Raw genomic sequence first — 17,342 nt, forward strand, 5'->3', positions numbered from 1 at the left:
TTATTATCATTCAGGTATTTCGTAACTATTCCGTTCCATTATTTCTCAAGTCATTCTGGTTCCGTTTTTTTACCCGGCTAACAACAGGGTAAATTGGTGTAAATAAAAATTAGGCAAAATCGTTATAATATCAAGAGACGGTAAAAAATTATATAACAACATTTTTTTCCGTACAGGGCCCATAAGACCCTACCTCCCGTCACCACCAGCCTCCGTCTCTTTTCAATCCTCTCTCAAGATTTTTCGAAGATGACGAACTTTCAGTGTTTGTGGTGTACGAGCTCCTCATAACAGCGCATTCATTTGACGGAAACGTCTACTGCGGAACGCAGAATTCCTTGCCGCTCCAAGTTTAGCTCGGTAATATTACCACGCTTTCTTCCTCATCTTAGCATTCATTCAAGAAACTTGTTCCAAAATGATGATGCTATCCTTTCTTCAGCTTTTTACATGCTTCCTTTGTTTGTAGCAATTTAGTGAATGTCGAGTGAAAAGCCCATTTTCAAGAGAATCGTATTGTATAAGTGTACTGATGGATGGTAATGGCGGGTTTGCAGTTCGGCATATGTCTTCCTTGTCTTGGCAACTTCTCCTTTTTCCCGAACTTCTTTATTAAACATCTATGCTCGTTTCTCCATTTTCGTGCAAAGGGTGCCACTTCTTTGTTGAAAGAAAGTGCTAAAATCATGTCAGTTTTTTATGCGAAGTTATTTTCTTATATTGTGAAAATTAGTTTCAGTAGATACCTTAACACCTGTCAGACTCGGACCTAAGAAGTCTAGGTCAGATATTTCGGCTCAATCCACATGTTATGATTATATCATTTTCACCAATAAAAAATAACCATGCTTTGACTTCTGTACGTTAGCTAATTGCTTTCAGAAGCAATCTTCCATGTTTGGATTTTTGTGACGGTTTTTGGGAGATTGAGTTTCATTGATTTGAGCAAATAAGCTATTTGTTACTGGCAATTTCGACCAGAAACATGCAGGGAAAGACACTTTATTGTTAATTTAACTAGAGACTGATTATACTGTATGTCCTCCAAGAGATTTGTCAATATAATAAAAATCAAGGATGAGAACTGTGCTTCTTAACCAAACTACATTTCAATCTGCCAATATCTTGGTTTGGATACTTATTTTGCGTTGGAAAACTACACTATGCGGAAAGATGGATTTGCATACCTAGTAGTCGCACCTATGTTTCCTCTGCATGGTTTTGGTTCAATCTCTCACTCTCATGCATCTTAGTTCTGTTTCCTTCACCTGTTCTAGAAACTGATCTTGTGATCTGAGTTTTAGTTCATTAAATTTTTTATTTGTTCTTTAAGAAATCTTAATTAAGACAAAAAACACGTGAAGAAAACTAACATCAACCAGATCATTTCAAACCTCTTTTTTTTCCAGTGTTGTAAGAACCGAACTGAACCTGCCATATCAGATTGGAACAGGGGTTTAGTCTGGTTTGTTAATAGGAAGGACTCCTTTTTCCTTGAAAACTCATGAATGGGCCAGTTAATCTGCTTTGACCACAAAGACTGCAGGTCCAACTGGTCCGGTACATCCTGGTAGAAGAAATCTACCTTTTAGAGTTGAAATTTTAAAGAAAACGAATGTAAAACTTAAAACTTTGACCTACCATGATGAAGATAGGCCCTCTAACTACTACACCTACATTAGAGCTTGTATTTTGACACAGGAAAAAGGTATATCTACAATCTGAAGATAAAAACTGTAGAGGAATTCTTCTGATTATATATCAAAATATGGTACTAGTTCAACCAGTGGCTGAACTTGGTTGAACCGAAATCGGTCATGCCACCAGTTCACTGGTGGGTCTGATACTTCCTATGACCAACCATTGAAATTTCTGTCTTAGGAGCAATATCATCAAACGTGATCATTAGGAGGGTAAGTGGGTAGCTGAGCTTTTATGTGGTTATAGATTTTGAGAGGTAGCTTTGGATCGTTTTGTGCTAAAATCTAATTGTATATTCAGTTGAACTTGTAATTTACCATCTTCAGAGTCATTTGGTCATTTTTTTTCCTTGAGATGTCCAAAGAACTGAAACCTGGGACAAAAAAATGATAAACCAGCAAAAGAGTTATATAAGCAGCTAATTGCCTCCTGAAATTTCAATTTAGTCAGCTAACTAGTGGAAAATGCTATAGGAAGTGAGTACTCCCCTATTTACTGATTTCAACTTTTATGCTGATCAACCGTTGACTGTAACCTGTGAGTTGCAGGTCATTGAATTGGTGATTTCTTTCTTTGACAAGTCTCCATTACAAAACACATACTGAAAACTCAAACCAAACCATGCCATTTGAACCTGTTTTTCCCAATTTGGGTCACAGAACCATTGAAAATATTCTCCATGGGAGCATATCACCAAACATACTCACTGACATGGTTGGTGGCTTACCTGATATTGATGTGGTTGTTAGTTTTTTTTTTTTTTTTCGTGCATGTTCTGGATGAGTTCAGATTATCTCTTACTAGAAAATATAGTAATATGTTCATCTCACTCCTAAGAGGAAAAGTGGTTAACCTGCAAAGATGTCATTTTTGCAGCCAAATCACCTCTAAGTTATCAAGCTAACAAGCAGACGATCCCAAAGAAAATGAATACTTTCTTCTTTACTGGTTTCCATTTTTATTTGTTTTTATTCCCTTCTCTTGTTTATGTGTTTTTTTTTTCTTCTGCTGGGCAACTGTCCAAATCAACTAGATCCAGTGGGTACGAGTATAATCAGGCTCTGTCCCATGATTACATGGCAATGACCAGCTATAAGATATTTAAGTTTTGGGGTATCAGGCTAAGCCACAGATAGTTCCTGGTGAGCACATATAAATCTGGGTCTGAAATGTCCTACTGGAAGTGGTTTATACTTCAAGCTAAAGTTCTCCTCTTATATCACGACTAGGTACTTTTACTGTTGAATCCATTGTAACACCACTGTTCCATTATATATCAAGAGTATAATCTATTTCATTCATGGTGGATATGGAAAGTCTGGAAACCTCACAAGGTGTTTGGAGTTTGCTTCACATGAAATTATTCATTTGCTGAAAATCAAATCACTTGTGCATAATTTGGTCTTCAACAGTTCAATACATAGTAGGCTATTTTGGGGTGTGCATGTCTTTTTCTGTTTGATCTTCAGCCCATGTTAAGCTATTGCAGGATATACTACTTTTTTCCCACGTTGAGTTGAGTGGCAAGTTTGACATAAACAGCTTTCAGATTTTGAATGTTCACTAAAATATGTACAGTCTACAGTTGCTTGGAAAGGAATATTAAAGGACCAACATCAATTGAGATGAAAATCCTTTTCTTTTTTATTTGGTTGATCTTCTGAGCCTAACAAACCAGAGGAATAGGAAACATGATATGACAGCTGCATACCTTATCAGAGCTGTTTCTTTGATTTCTTTGTGCAATGGAACCTCATTATTTACTTATTTTTTTGGTCTTTTGCTAGGTAGTTTGTGCTTTTTGGAAAGAGGGGAAAGAAAAAACGCAAACACAAATGACTACCTCTCTATCTCTGTGCACTTCAAATCTAATCCATAACTTCACAAAACATTCGCAGAATCTGGTCAGGTGGAGATCAGACCTGCATTTGCAAATGATCTATTTGTCTGAAAAACGCGCATGTGATCAAAGAATTACACCATTTCATAGATTCAGAGTATCTGCTGCGAGCAAAGGTTCGGCTAAATCAAACCAACCGGATGAGAAAATCCCTTCATGGGCTAGACCAGATTCTGATGAGCCACCTCCTTGGGCCCCTGAAGAACTAAAACCCGCTTCTGCACAGGCCTTTGAGGTCCCCTATTATGCATATTTGCTTGCATCAGCAGTGACTGCCATTGCAGCGGTATAGTGTGTATTTTTTCTGTTCCACTTCTCCATCTAGTAGTCAGTCAACCGGTAGTCAAAACTGATTTTAAACTGTGACGATGACAGATTGGATCTGTTTTTGAGTACATCAACCAGAAGCCTGTCTTTGGGGTTCTCAATTCTGATAGTGTTTTTTATGCTCCTTTGCTTGGATTCTTTGCCTTCACTGGCATACCTACTTCTGTGAGTAACATGATAGTTGTATTTCCTGTTGTATGTGCTATAACTGAAGCTAAGTTCTACGGGTTTAAGTATCAAGCTATTCTTACAGGGGTTTCTTTGGCTTAAATCTGTTGAAGCTGCAAACAAGGCAGCAGATGAGCAAGATAGAAGAGATGGATACCTCTAGCGACAGAGATCTGGTTATTGTAATCGACTGATTGAATGCACATTCATATTGTTGATTTTTAAGCATTGTCCTTGTACATCAATACATCAGTTTTTTACTATTCTTATTTGAAGTCGAACGATATCAAACACTTCATCTCTTGTTAATCTTAATAACAAATCAAGGAACAATTCTTCACTTACCAGAGAAGAAATGCTGCTCAATATTAAGTGAATCATGCCGAAGATTAACGTTGGACCAAAAGCTGGATATGAAAGAGGTGTTATAAGGTCAGCAGAAAAGTTCTAAATATTATCTCAAGAGGGTTATAGGGTTATAGGATTGGCAAGCTAGAGGTGTCTGCTTCAGGCAGAGCTCCGACGAACTATGACAGCAGTCATATGATAACGATTGAGACACCCGAGTATGGGCCTGATTACAATACAGAGGATTCGGTCTTCCCGAATCAAGAGAAAGGAATCAAAAGAACAAAAAGACGAGACTGAAGAGTAATTGGACAAACAACTAATTCATAACACTCAAATTATCTTATTGTATAAGGCCACTTAAAATGCAATATACCAATCCTTTAGTCAGAACTATGTAGTAAAGCCATCTCTCAGATCCAAGCATTGAAAACGTAATACAATTTTCTTGAAAACTGCACTCGGCATTTAAGAAAATGAAAAATAAAAAATAAAAGAGAAGAGAAAAGAGAAAAAAAAAAAAAACTCAACTTGCAAAAACAAAAGAATGGACGATATTTATGACCTAAAAATCACACTGCTTCTATCTTCCCTATATAATTTAATGCTACAAAGGATGTAAATGCAATCCAGCATGCTCACTATTCTCAAAAGCCAATGTTAGATCGGCTAAATTTGGATGAGAAGGTACTGTTGACCGCCAAAAACACCACAATGAGTGCAACGGCAAAAAGCGCCCACCACATCCACGGCTGCATTCTCCTTTTACCTCTGTTGCGCAGAGGTAATGGTGGAACTGATTTAGTTTTCACTGCTGCCATGGACTTTGAGTACCTCCGGACAACAGTTGCAGGCTTCTCTTTTATTTCAGGTTCCTGATCAGGTTCAGCAGGTGCATTTTCTGATAAGACCTGGGAAGTGTCTTCACTGGCATTACCAGAGGAACCGTCTACTTGAACCCCTCTCTTCTTCTCCTTCTTCTCTTTCCTCCTTGCTCTCTTTTCTCTTTCCTGCAGATAGGTTGCACATAATTCTTAAAATGTCCTATAGTTAACGTTCTTAAAAATCTCTTATTCTTCAAAGCACCTCATGAAATTAATCACTTGGCAAAGACACAAAATACTGAGGTTGATGATTTTTTAGGTTAGAATGCATGTGAAAATCAGTTATTTTAAAGATTTTACCTTCTCCTTGAGCTCCGCTTCTTTTTGTTCTCTTAATTCTGCTCGGGCTTTGGCTCTCTCAGCATTTCGTCTCTTCCGCTCTTCTGCTTCCTTGGCTTTAGCAATCTCCTCTAGTCGCCACTGTTCTTTTAACTTAGCAGCCGCTTCTTCTCTCCTAAGCTCCTCTTCCTTACTTGCCGATTCTTCTTCCTCTGTACTGAGCTTTTTCTCTTTCTCTATTACCTTTTCAAACTCCTCAGACTCAACAGACCTGCCAGAGACAGTTGCTGAGCCAATTTCTGTTGAATTGGACTTGCTAGTCTTTTTGGGTTTAGTTGAAAGTTTTTTGGGGACAGAATCAACTGCCATCTTTGATTCGGTCTTTTCGGGAGTCACAGGTGCACCAGGAACCTCTAACACTGTTTCTGCGGTATTTATCTTCATTGAAGCAGGATTAGTTGATACCTCACTTTTCTCTTCCGTAGAGCTACGCCACACAACAGGTGGTTCCTCATCAGGAGCCAAAGATCTACCATCAAGGGTTCTGAATCTCCTCACTGTGCTCAATGTGTTGTGCTTAACATACTCAGTCCGAAATTCATCATTTTTATTCCATAGTTCCATAAACTTCTCCACCTAAACCAAATATCCCACATGTTAATGATTAGGATGTCAATTAAGAGCAATGTACAACAGAGGAGCCATGTGTACCTGATCATTACAGAAATGCCAGAGGTTCTCTCTATCTCCTGCTGATGCAAAATCTGCTGCTGCCTTCTGGTCACCTTTGTACATGTGAAAGTATTTACTCTGTTGAGCACAAGCAAACCCAAATTTGAGGTTGTATGAGCTATAAAACGATGAATAACATAACTCCATAAAAAAAATATATATTTGTTATAACAAGTCAGGCACAAAGGACGCATATAACAGTGAAAATGTTAAGCTATGTGAAGGTATCTAGATCTTTGTTAAACTTAGCATCTTTGTCAAGACAGATAGACTTCATGACCCATAAATACTGTTCCAATAGCAGATTTTGAAAGTGAGTCACCTTAGATTCTTATAAAGGAGCTAATGAACTAGGGTATTCAACAAAGAAAAATAACTTGAATTGAAAGAGCTTGTAATGCTACATCTTCACATGGTAGCAGATCATGTGTCTGAACTTACAGAAAGTTCGCAAATATAATAGGGAAGAAGACTACATGGCATTCAGACCGTTCATGAGAAGGCATAAAAAAGTAGTAAAGCAAGTCTTGCTATTGCATTTTATTCCACAAAAGCTATGAGATATGGGTTGATTAATAAACTATTCAATTGAACCCAAAAAATAGTCATATAAGGAAGATAGTTATAATTAATTATTATCACTGAAAACTTGAGCTCAAGCACAGAGAAGAAATAAACCTCAAGCTAAAAAGGAACAATATGATTTCTATTTAACTCAACCAACCAAATAGAAGAAGGGTACTTGTTGAATTTCTAGAAAAGAAAAATAATTCATTAACTTGATGTAATTTGAATACAATGAGCTTCTATTTATAATAAAAGAAACAAGTAGAATCCAATTACAATTAAACTATCCTTGTCCCAATTACACCCAAAGTTAAACGCTAAAAGATAAGTCCTAAAAAAATTGAACAATTGAACATAAATAGAAGACTGACATAATAAAACACCTTTAACTAAGACTCCTCGGTGAGACTACCTCCTATGAGACTCCACCATATTAATTCTAGTTTTATGGGACTTCTTACTATGAGAGTCATGTAATACTTTTCCATATCTGCTATTCAACACTCTCCTTCAAGCTGGACAATATAACTTCAACTTGCAATGAAAATGATTATTGGTCTGCAATCTTGGTCTTTAATCTTCATTGGCTAAAATTTTTTTATAGCTGTTAAATCTTCATCATTTGTTCTCCCCCTTTCTTGAATATTTTGGTCACATAAAAATTACAACAACATGTAGAACAAAGTACCTCTTTCTTGTACTTCTTCCTCTACTTCTCCCCCTCAAGCTGGGAATAAAAAGGACATAAAGACCCAGCTTGGACAAAACATAATGTAGGAGAAGAAGATCACTCCTAGTCATACAACAAAGCTCCATACACCAGTCAAAATGGTCATAGTCTGAAATATACTTTGCTCAATTTTACAAGTGAAAAAACGACCCGACTTAACAAAGAGACTACTCACTTTTAAAGCATAGCTCAAACACAAATCACCTCTTGGGTGAAGAATAAAAGACTTGACTCAAGTTGGATGTTGAGCACATTCCTATACTTTTTAGGTAGTGGGTCTAGGCATTGTTTTGAAGTGATGAAGACACAAGAAGATAAATTAAAGAAATACTAGAGAAAAACAACTTTACCCAGAAGGAAAATAAATTTGACCAAGATAACTTTTTTTTGGGGAGTGACTACATCGGAAGATTAACAACCAAAAAACAAAACGCAAAACTCAAAAACAACATCAAAGCAGGATATTGCATACTTTGAACTAGCACATTATGGAGTAAGTAAATCTTACCAAAACTCTCTAATTAGAAGAGAATTTTGGCTAAAAAACTAGGTTTCTAAAAGAAAACTCAATTCACATCAATGCATGGAGAGATAATAGGCGAGAAAACAGGAAAATGAAAGATTTTCAGCAGAACTGACCTTTGACACTTCTAATATCTATATCACTCAAAATTTGGCTCAAAATCATAAACAATTTGTTTCTAAAGAAACTAGACTCAAAGTGCTTTAATTTGATACTTAATTTTACATAAAAAACTTCGTTCTTGAATTTGTTATGACCTCTTGATTTGCTTCATTTTGTAGCTTGACCCTTGCCGATTCCAATGCAAATATCTCCTTACATATAGATCAAATTGACATGAAATTTTATCCTTTTGAAACTAATCTTCGATACCTTTCATTCAGGTATAACTTTTCTTCAAAAAATGTACTTCTTTTGAGAGAAGGAATCTGATAAATTTCAGACTCCGTAATTTGGCCGAACTAGGTACTCTTTCTTCATTGGCCAACATGACCATTGACTCTTCCGATATTGATATCTCCTTCTAGAAAGCTGAGATTGAGAATTGGTTTAATAGGTAAGAAAATAACTTACAGATCTATCTTTTGACATCTAATTCTCCATATAAAGTCTAGTTTCATATGACATAAAATGCCCCGAAAGTTGAAACTTTCTGTAGTTGCTCGAACCTCTCTTGCAATCTGACCTTTTCTACTTCAAATATAGATTTCTCTTTGTAGAAAACACGATTGCCAAACTTCGTTTTGCGTTAGAAAGTAGATTTGAAGATGTTTCCATATATATATATATATATATATAATTTGAAATATGAAAACTTCAATATGGAGGTGTGAACGCCAAGAAAAAAAGGGTACTAGGATAGGAAAGAAAGAAAAAAAGATAAAATATGAACCTAAACTACTAGAGAGGATAGATAAAAAAATGAACATATTATCTCTAAGGGTTGGCTAAGTCAACTCACAGAACCTGCTCTGATACCATGTTGAATTTCTAGAAAAGAGAAATACTCCATTAACTTGATGTAATTTGAATACAATGAACCTCTATTTATAATAAAGGAAATAAGTAGAATCCTATTACAATTAAAATAATTTTCTCCCAGTTACACCAAAAGTTTAACACTAAAAGATAAGTCCTAAAACAATTGAACAACTGAACATAAATAAAAGACTAACATAACTAAAACACTTTTAACTAAGACTCTTCTGTGAAACCTCCTCTTGTGAGACTACTGTAAGACTCCACCATATTAATTCTGGCTCCATGGGACTTCTTACTGTGAGAGTCATGTAAGACTCTTCTATATCTGCTCTTCAACGGTACTCATAAAAACAAATACTGTCTACAACCATGTCATTAAACCCAATTAATTACACTGACACCCCCTCCCCCGCCCCCCCCCCCCTCCCCCCCCCCAAAAAAAAAAAAAAGAAAAAATAAAGAAAAAATAAAATGGTGATATTGCACATAAGCCTAGAGTAATGACTATTTATCCCTTATTTGGAATTGCCATTGCACTCACCCCTTTAAACACTTTTCTTTTAGTAAACAGTAATTAAATCTTTATGGCATATACAAGCCTATAGTTCATCTTGTTTAAAGAGGAACCACTCGCTCCTATGAGACTCTCCTTGTACACTTTAACTTAAAGGGAAGGCTCACCTTTAAATGTGAGCTTCAACCTTCAATTTGAAACACATCCAAATATTAGAGAGTGTTCCGACTTTTAGATTAACAATATAACCAAATTTTAAAATGTGGAGCCTTAGAAAAAGGCCAAAATACGTCGTGTGACTCATGCCACCTGCCATTTTATTAGCCAAAATGTGGAGGCTATTCAAAGGGCCTCAGATCAAAGTTGCCTACCCATAATGAGGTGTAAGAACCATGTTTCAAGGTGGGATGCATGTAGTAATTCCAACATGTGGTATGGTTCAGAATTTAAACTAGTGCAACAATAGAACCATGACATACAAGAGAATTTGACTTTTATTTATAAAGAAAAAACATATGAGTGGTTAAAACAACCAAAACAAGAGAAAAAATATTAAAAAAATGTAAAAGAGAAACACAAGACAACAAAACAAAAGAAAGAGGTTGAGGGGGATGGAGAAGCCAACAACAAGGTGTTGTTGGGGAGAACCATCTCTTGCGAAGCATTTGGCTAACTGATTGGCCAACACAACACATGAACCAAAATACAGAGATGCAAGCCAAGAGATCTGAAATCACTTAAAGGAACTATAAACATGACAAAGGGGAGAAAAAACAGCCTGATTCCCTAAACAACTAAAGACCTTGAAGGGCTCCTCAATTGACCAGAGTCCACTTGCTCAAAGGGGGACATAACACAGAAGGTAAGTCTGATCCTCACACCATTGAATAATCACCCTGCCACTGCCTACAGGTCTCCGATTACCATAGGAGGTACCATCAAAATTAAGCTTGAGGTAGCCATTGGGAAAGGGAGACCAAGGATCAAAATCTTCATAAGGTGGATGATTTTTTTTTATGATTCCTCTTTCCGAGACTTTTTGCCAGAAATTCTTTCACAGCGACATCATAACCTTTTATTGAGGATGCTTTTGTCTTTTTAAACAGGGAATGAAAGTCAAAGGGGACTGTAACAAAATGTCAAAGCTAAGGGGAAGTAACTATTGAGATGGGAGCACATGAAATTTTACCACCTTCAAGAAAGGTAGGTGTAACTATCCCTTTTAATAACAATGAGCAAAAAGACTTGGTAAAAGGTCACTTGCCTACAGTGCCACCATAAATTGTTTTGCGAAAAGTTTTCACAAAACAAAATTTTGAGCCACTTTTCCATTAAATCCATTTATCAACTCATTGTGAAGTAATACCACTTATTATGACAACCAAAGCAAATTATGAAGTACACCACGACATATACTTCAATTTTTATAAATAAGTTTAAAGGCATAAATATATCATTAACTTTACAAACCTTTTTTTTATGAATATTGATTACACACAGAGACAGACCCATACCCCATTTGACCATTAAGACAAAGGCCCAAGCACGTTATAAACTTAATACAAGATAAAGATTTATGAAGTATTCATAGTTTTGCTTAACATGAAGAATATTGTGAAAATCTGGGGCTTCATTTAAATTTCTAACTCAAATTGTCTGCAAGATTTATAAGGGGAGCCTGCCAACAAAAAATAAAAAAATTCTTACCTTCTCATACATTTGTTTCTTCAGACTCTGGAATTCTGCATAAGCTTGTTGGCGAAGCGAATCCGCATACTTAAACTGCACTTGCAAATTTTTCAAAACCTCACACTCATCTGAATGCTTCTTCTTAGCAGCTATAGAGGTACGTTCAGCATGTGAAAGCTCACTCTTAAGAGAATCCAGTTCCTGTCTCAAAGCCTATGAACAAAACTAGCATCAGCACTTTAGTACAATAACAATAAAATAATAAAAGCATATTTTCATGTAATATAGCAACGACAACCTTTATAACTATGGTTTGAAGATGAAATAAATAGGTAAATATATAGTGATCATGTTAAATATCATTTAGAGGTATTTTGGTCACTTTACATATGCTATATGAGTCTTGAGTAACAGAGAGATTGGGTTATCGGTAGGGGTCCATGGTTCAGATTACATGTTATTTTGATGTATATTCGTGAGATATAGAGATATGAATCATGAGGGACATTTATGTAAATGGTCAATTAAATCACTTGTGTGAAATAAAAGGGAAGGGGTTGAATTCTTTTCCCCAAACAAGTGCAATTCAGCACTCTCTTTCTTCTTTCTTCCTCTTCTCTTCTTCTATTTTAAAACTTTTCACGTTGTATCAAAGTATTAAGATCCAAATTCAGTGCTCTTTAAGCACTCAATTTGCTTCTTTTTGTCGTCTCCATATTCTAGGAAAGGGGAATTTCAGGATTCTTTACTGATCAAGAGTCAAGATTAGACTCATCCAATACTGTTTGTATCATAACCCTAGGGTTGATGGCCTCCGCTGTCAATCGAGCAGTTATTTGTTTAATTTGTGCCCCTAGACAATAGTGCCTTGGGAACCTCCCATTTGAAGCGAGTGCTAGATTCCAATCATACCTATTACCTGCGTCATCTCCAAGAAGACTGACATCAGACAATTTTTGTGAAATTTTGTTTGTTCATGGTGTCAATGATCTTGTAGTAATTAAGTTGAATGATTGAAATTGGATTGGAGTATTTTGTTTGAAACCCTAATTGTTAAAGTGGAATCCACAATGCTTGAGCAGGCATCTAGTTGTCATTGTTGTCTATTATTATTGTGTTAATTGTTTCTATCTAGATGGCTGAATTTGGTGAGATAATTACTCCTCTTAAAGAATGTGGGAGTTCAAAAGACAAAGATACTATTATTATCACCACTGAGAAGTTGAATGGGTCAAAACTATCTTAGCTAGACAAAATCAGTTTGAATTTATCTCAAGGCTAAAAGAAAATCTAAATATATTATAAATGATCCACCATTTCCTACTACAGATGATTGGAAAATGGATGATAGTCGGGTCATGACCTGGTTAATCAATAACATAGACTCTAAGCTTAGAAGTCTATACCTTAATGCGTTCTTCGATGTTGTCCCGTTGGTCAAATGCCTCTTGAACTTCAACCTGCGTGCCCATACTTGCACAAAGCTGCTCTCTGGCCTGTTTCAGTTGTTTGATCTCACGAATGAGTTGTTTCTCTTCTTTCAAATGCATGGTCTCATGTTGTATCTTATGCTCCATGCCATGTATCTGCTTTCCAAAAAAGGATCAAGAAAAAAGCATATTATTTGATTCTAGGCAAAAAGAAAATAAAAACAGAAGAAAAAAAAAAGAGCTACAATGGGTACAAGGAAAATGAAAAGAGAGTGTTTCAGTACCCTTTCATCAATCTCATCAATGGAAGTTGCATTCTTCATCCTATTAATAATCAAGTGGACAGAATCCATTTCCCGAAATTTCGCATTGACAGCATTCCGTGCAGCTCTTTCTTCTGATCTAGCAGCTAGAACATTGTCCCAGTACTCGGCACAAGTTGCCTAGATAAGATGAAACAACACAAGTTCAGAGAAGCGAAACAGAAATAGAACTAGCCTTTCAAAGAAAAAAATGAATTAGAACAATAAAATTAAAACGATTAAAACTCGCATTTAAAAAGAGGTTTTACCTTTTTCTTCTGTAAAGCTACTCGAATGGAATCCCTCTCCTGGGTCTTTTGGTTGACTTCTAACTGTGCCTGGTTGATCTTTGCCCTAAGTTCATCATTAACAAATCTTGGGACTCTAATGATGTAACTAGGTCCTCTTTTTATGGCTTCCATCTCAGCCTTCTGTGCATCCAAAGAAGCAGCGGTAGAATCCTCTTGAGAAGCCGGGTGGACCTCTTGAAGCCCTCCAACATCTTCAGAAATAAGTTTTTCATCACCATTTCTGTTGATCAAGCTATCTTCATTTTCAATCACACTGGTAGCAGTACTGTCAGATTCCACCTTCACATCGTCAACAAGTGCAAGAGGCTTATACTCACTGCTTTCCACACTGTCTTTTTGAAATTTGGCCTCTGAACCAAAACCATCAACAGGGACAGCAGGCAAGCACTGATTTCTTTCCACAGAACTTAACTCAATTTCACCTGAAGCTTGCATGGACACACTTTCAGTCTTTTCAATATATCTGTTAGTGAGTTCAACCCCTGATTTCACTTCATTAATAGAACAAACCAGCAAGCTTTCACCATTTTCAACTTCATCCTTGCTTTCAAACTCAAAACAAAGACTGCCAAATTCTACCTCTGATTCCAAGCTATCACCGGGATTTACAGACAAATTGCTTTTGTTTTCACAACAATGAAGACTAACTTCACCTTCTGTTGTGACATCTTTCTGAAGAGAAGTTGAAATGTTTTGCCCACTTTTACCAAAGTCATTTTCAGGTTCTGCTTCAGGTTTGACATCTTCAACAGAACTGGACCTTATTTCTTCAATCTCAACTGAGTCACTTCTAACAGCAGAAGCTAATCTTTCTTCTTCTACAAAAACTTTTCCAGTATTTGTTTGCAATGCCTCCATAATAGAAGCATCTGAAGTTTCACATTTAAATATTGTCGCATCCAAAGAAGTCAATTCCCCACTTTTGACAGAACAGTTTGTGTTTGCATTGCCAATTTGTGCCTCACTTGTAACAGAACCACTCTTGTTTACATCAACAACTGTCTCCACACTCTCAAGGGAGTCAATTGTATTTTTGGTTTCCGAACTTGTATCAGCCGTGATCAATTCTCTAATATCAGCAGAGTATGAAACCTCGCTATCTAATTTTGCATCATCTATAGCATCTGTGACCAATTCTAGTTCAGAAGAGGTATTTATGATTTTAGTTTCTAACATTGGAGAATCATTCATCACTAATTCATCTTTCTCAGCAGATCCATCAGTAGTTTCAGTATCCATATCATTGACCACTAGTTCCCTTCTCTCACTAGACGCTTCAGTAGCTTCAGTATCTTGATTGACCACAACTTCCCCTTTATCAGTAGATCCATCAGTAGCCCCTGCATCCTTATCATTAGATTCAGGTTCCCCTCTCTCGGCGGATGCATCAGTAGCTTCTGTATCCTGGACATTGACTACAAATTCCCCTCTCAGAGTAGTTTCTTCATTAGCTTCTTTATTCAGCTCATTGACTATTAATTCCCATCTCTCAGTAGATTCTCCATTATTCAGCTCATTGACTATTAATTCCCCTCTCTCAGTAGATTCTTCATTATTCAGCTCATTGACTATTAATTCCGCTCTCTCAGTAGATTCCTCGATCTTCAGCTCATTGACTACTAACTTCTCACTTTCAGTAGATCCATCTGCAGCCTCTGTACCCAAAATTTTGGGTTCTACACAAACAGGAACAAGTTCCCTTCTTCCATCACAGCGACTAGACTCATTTTTGTTTGCTAATCCGTTACTTCCTAACAGAGCAGCATTGACAGTCATCAACTCCTCTCCCTCACCTGATCCAATTATAGCTTCTTTCTCTGAACATTTAGGATCTACAACATCAGTGAATTCTTTTTCTGATCTTTTCTCAACTAAAGTGCCATTTTTCTTTTCTGAATTTTTATCAGCAAAGTTGTCACTTTCGTTCTCTGATCTTAGATCACCCAAAGAACTGTTTGCACTTTGCGATAGTTTAACATCTAATGCACCACTGACTAGCTCAGCAGGCGTCACCTCAAGCCCTGGTTGCTGGTCCTCTCCAGATACTTCCACCAGACTAGCTACTGCAGACAACGTTCCTAGCGTAACCACATGAGAAACGTTAAATTGAGAGTCCTGGTTTTCTTCAGAAGAATTTAAATCCTTCATCTCTTCAACCACGACATCTTTTTCAACTCTTTCTGCTTCAGCATTTGAGGCTTCAACATGAATTTGACCAACCTGCCCAGAAACAAGGCTCTCAGCGGCAGTGGCCCTACTCTCTAGGCAGTTTTCCAGAGGGTCGACATTGGACTGCGGTTGGGTGAGCGCAATTGGATCTGTATCGAGATCCCTCTTCCCACCGTTATCCGAGTCACCGTTTACAAAAACGTAAGAAGCTTCCGTATCGTCTTTCGCTTCTCCGTTGTTATCATCTGCACGACGGCAAGGAATGCCATTAAAGCCTCCGGCATTGGACAGATCTTCGCAAGAATTCAAACCGCTCTTCGCCTCAAATTCTAACGCGGAACTCCCCGACAAAGCCACACACTCTTTTGTATCGGCCGTCATTGAGCTGAAACGGACTACCGAAACAAGAAAATGAAGAAGAAAATCAGAAGACGATGGAACTCTAAACGATTGACGGATCAAACAGCTTGAGATTTCACACAATCAATGAAAAGTACGGTTAATAAATATATCAGATCTCTCTGGATGAAACAAACTTACAGATTCTGAAGTCAAATTCCAAAATCCAACCGACTCGAAATTTCTCCAATCCCCACAGATCAGATCATAGCAATTCAATTGGAGCAGATCCGCTTATTTCACTTTTTTAAGATCTAAGAAGTAACGAGGAAAAGAAAGATTAAAGACTCTTAAGCCTAGAGGAATGCAAGCTCCTAGGCAAATTCTTCTCACCGCAGAGTTTCCCGATTTTGTAGTTTTGAAGTACAAGAAAGACCTCTCGGGAGACGACGGAAGAGACGGAGCTTTTCTGATTTTCTCTTATTTTGTTTTTAATCCAATATCGTTAATTCGTATTATTATATTCTTTTATCCCGTCTTAGTTTTAATCTAAACCATGGTAAATTCAGTTTAGAATGCGTAATTCCTCCTTTCGTGTACCCTACATGGCAAACTTTACCTTCTCCGAGTCGAGCCCTTTTTAATCTTCCCCAACCGTCACGTGTAGAATATACTGAACACCCGGCCGTGTTCATCCGCCCGATGTTACAAACGCGAGCCTTTCCGTTAGACCCGCTCCGCTCACGAGGTCCAGCGCGTCCAAGAGGACCCCATGGAATTCCCGTTTCATCTTTTAATAAGAGACGCAACTCGGTCACAACTCGGACCCACCTGCCGAAAGGGACTTGGCCGGTGGGTCACCACCAGTGAGGAAATCGTTGCCCCAAGTTGGATTCGATTGGGACTGGCTCGGATACATTAAAGTGATTAAACGTTTCAGCCAACAATACAACTAATTAGCACGCTGTAATCTCCTTTATATTTTTAGTCAAGTCTTAACATGAGATAATGGGACATAATTGAGGGCGTTGATTCATGTAGGGCTATATTAAAAGAGACAAAAACCGTCTGAAAGCCAAGGTGATGTGAACTGGATAGTGGTGATCCTGGCTGGCTGCAACCACGACCCAGCCTGGAGCTGGGAATGGGCCATGAATCGAAGCCCCTGGATGCGATAAGACTCGTACGTTCTTTTTGACGGCTGTTAATTTTTTGTTGACCATCTGGATTGCTTATTGGATTTATTATAATGAAAAATAGCTTTTAAGTATATTTTTATTGTTCCCTTGTAATATTTGCTAATCTAGTTAGGACTTAGGAGGGGGGGAAAATGCAACTTTCCGCTTTCTTGCAAAGGTCATATCGAAATTAGATATTTCTAAATATCGATAGGGATTCATCATCACATACTGCTTCACGAAAATATGACGCTTCACTATACGACAACT

The 17,342-nt window shown here is 37.3% G+C and overlaps 2 protein-coding genes across 2 annotated transcripts; one reads left to right on the forward strand and one right to left on the reverse strand.

Moving 5' to 3' along the window:
* The first annotated feature begins 233 nt into the window (after nt 1-233).
* On the forward strand, nt 234-4,324 carry LOC137945647 (uncharacterized). The gene is made up of 4 exons (XM_068791606.1): nt 234-360; nt 3,489-3,887; nt 3,977-4,093; nt 4,182-4,324. Exons 2-4 carry the CDS (start codon nt 3,537-3,539, stop codon nt 4,257-4,259), a joined length of 546 nt encoding a protein of 181 aa, XP_068647707.1. The 5' UTR covers nt 234-360; nt 3,489-3,536; the 3' UTR covers nt 4,260-4,324.
* Nucleotides 4,325-4,751: 427 nt separating this feature from the next.
* On the reverse strand, nt 4,752-16,359 carry LOC137945352 (intracellular protein transport protein USO1-like). Its single transcript, XM_068791212.1, has 8 exons — nt 16,096-16,359; nt 13,345-15,950; nt 13,058-13,216; nt 12,750-12,929; nt 11,362-11,556; nt 6,319-6,417; nt 5,629-6,243; nt 4,752-5,454 (listed from the first exon to the last, which is right to left on the reverse strand). Exons 2-8 carry the CDS (start codon nt 15,934-15,936, stop codon nt 5,092-5,094), a joined length of 4,203 nt encoding a protein of 1,400 aa, XP_068647313.1. The 5' UTR covers nt 15,937-15,950; nt 16,096-16,359; the 3' UTR covers nt 4,752-5,091.
* Nucleotides 16,360-17,342: the final 983 nt, after the last annotated feature.

This window comes from Aristolochia californica, unplaced genomic scaffold (genome assembly GCF_029961685.1).
Source record: "Aristolochia californica isolate CCGP_79_NKW_82.1479 unplaced genomic scaffold, dmAriCali1.0.hap1 SCAF_12, whole genome shotgun sequence".
Taxonomy (NCBI): domain Eukaryota; kingdom Viridiplantae; phylum Streptophyta; class Magnoliopsida; order Piperales; family Aristolochiaceae; genus Aristolochia; species Aristolochia californica.

Coding starts and splice junctions, on each gene's coding strand:
- LOC137945647 (XM_068791606.1), top strand. CDS start 3,537: ATGACTACCTCTCTATCTCTGTGCACTTCAAATCTAATCCATAACTTC. Junction 3,888..3,976: donor CAGTGACTGCCATTGCAGCG/GTATAGTGTGTA, acceptor TGACGATGACAG/ATTGGATCTGTTTTTGAGTA. Junction 4,094..4,181: donor TCACTGGCATACCTACTTCT/GTGAGTAACATG, acceptor CTATTCTTACAG/GGGTTTCTTTGGCTTAAATC.
- LOC137945352 (XM_068791212.1), bottom strand. CDS start 15,936: ATGACGGCCGATACAAAAGAGTGTGTGGCTTTGTCGGGGAGTTCCGCG. Junction 11,557..12,749: donor ACATCGAAGAACGCATTAAG/GTATAGACTTCT, acceptor TTTTGTTCATAG/GCTTTGAGACAGGAACTGGA. Junction 6,418..11,361: donor AGAAACAAATGTATGAGAAG/GTAAGAATTTTT, acceptor TGTGCTCAACAG/AGTAAATACTTTCACATGTA.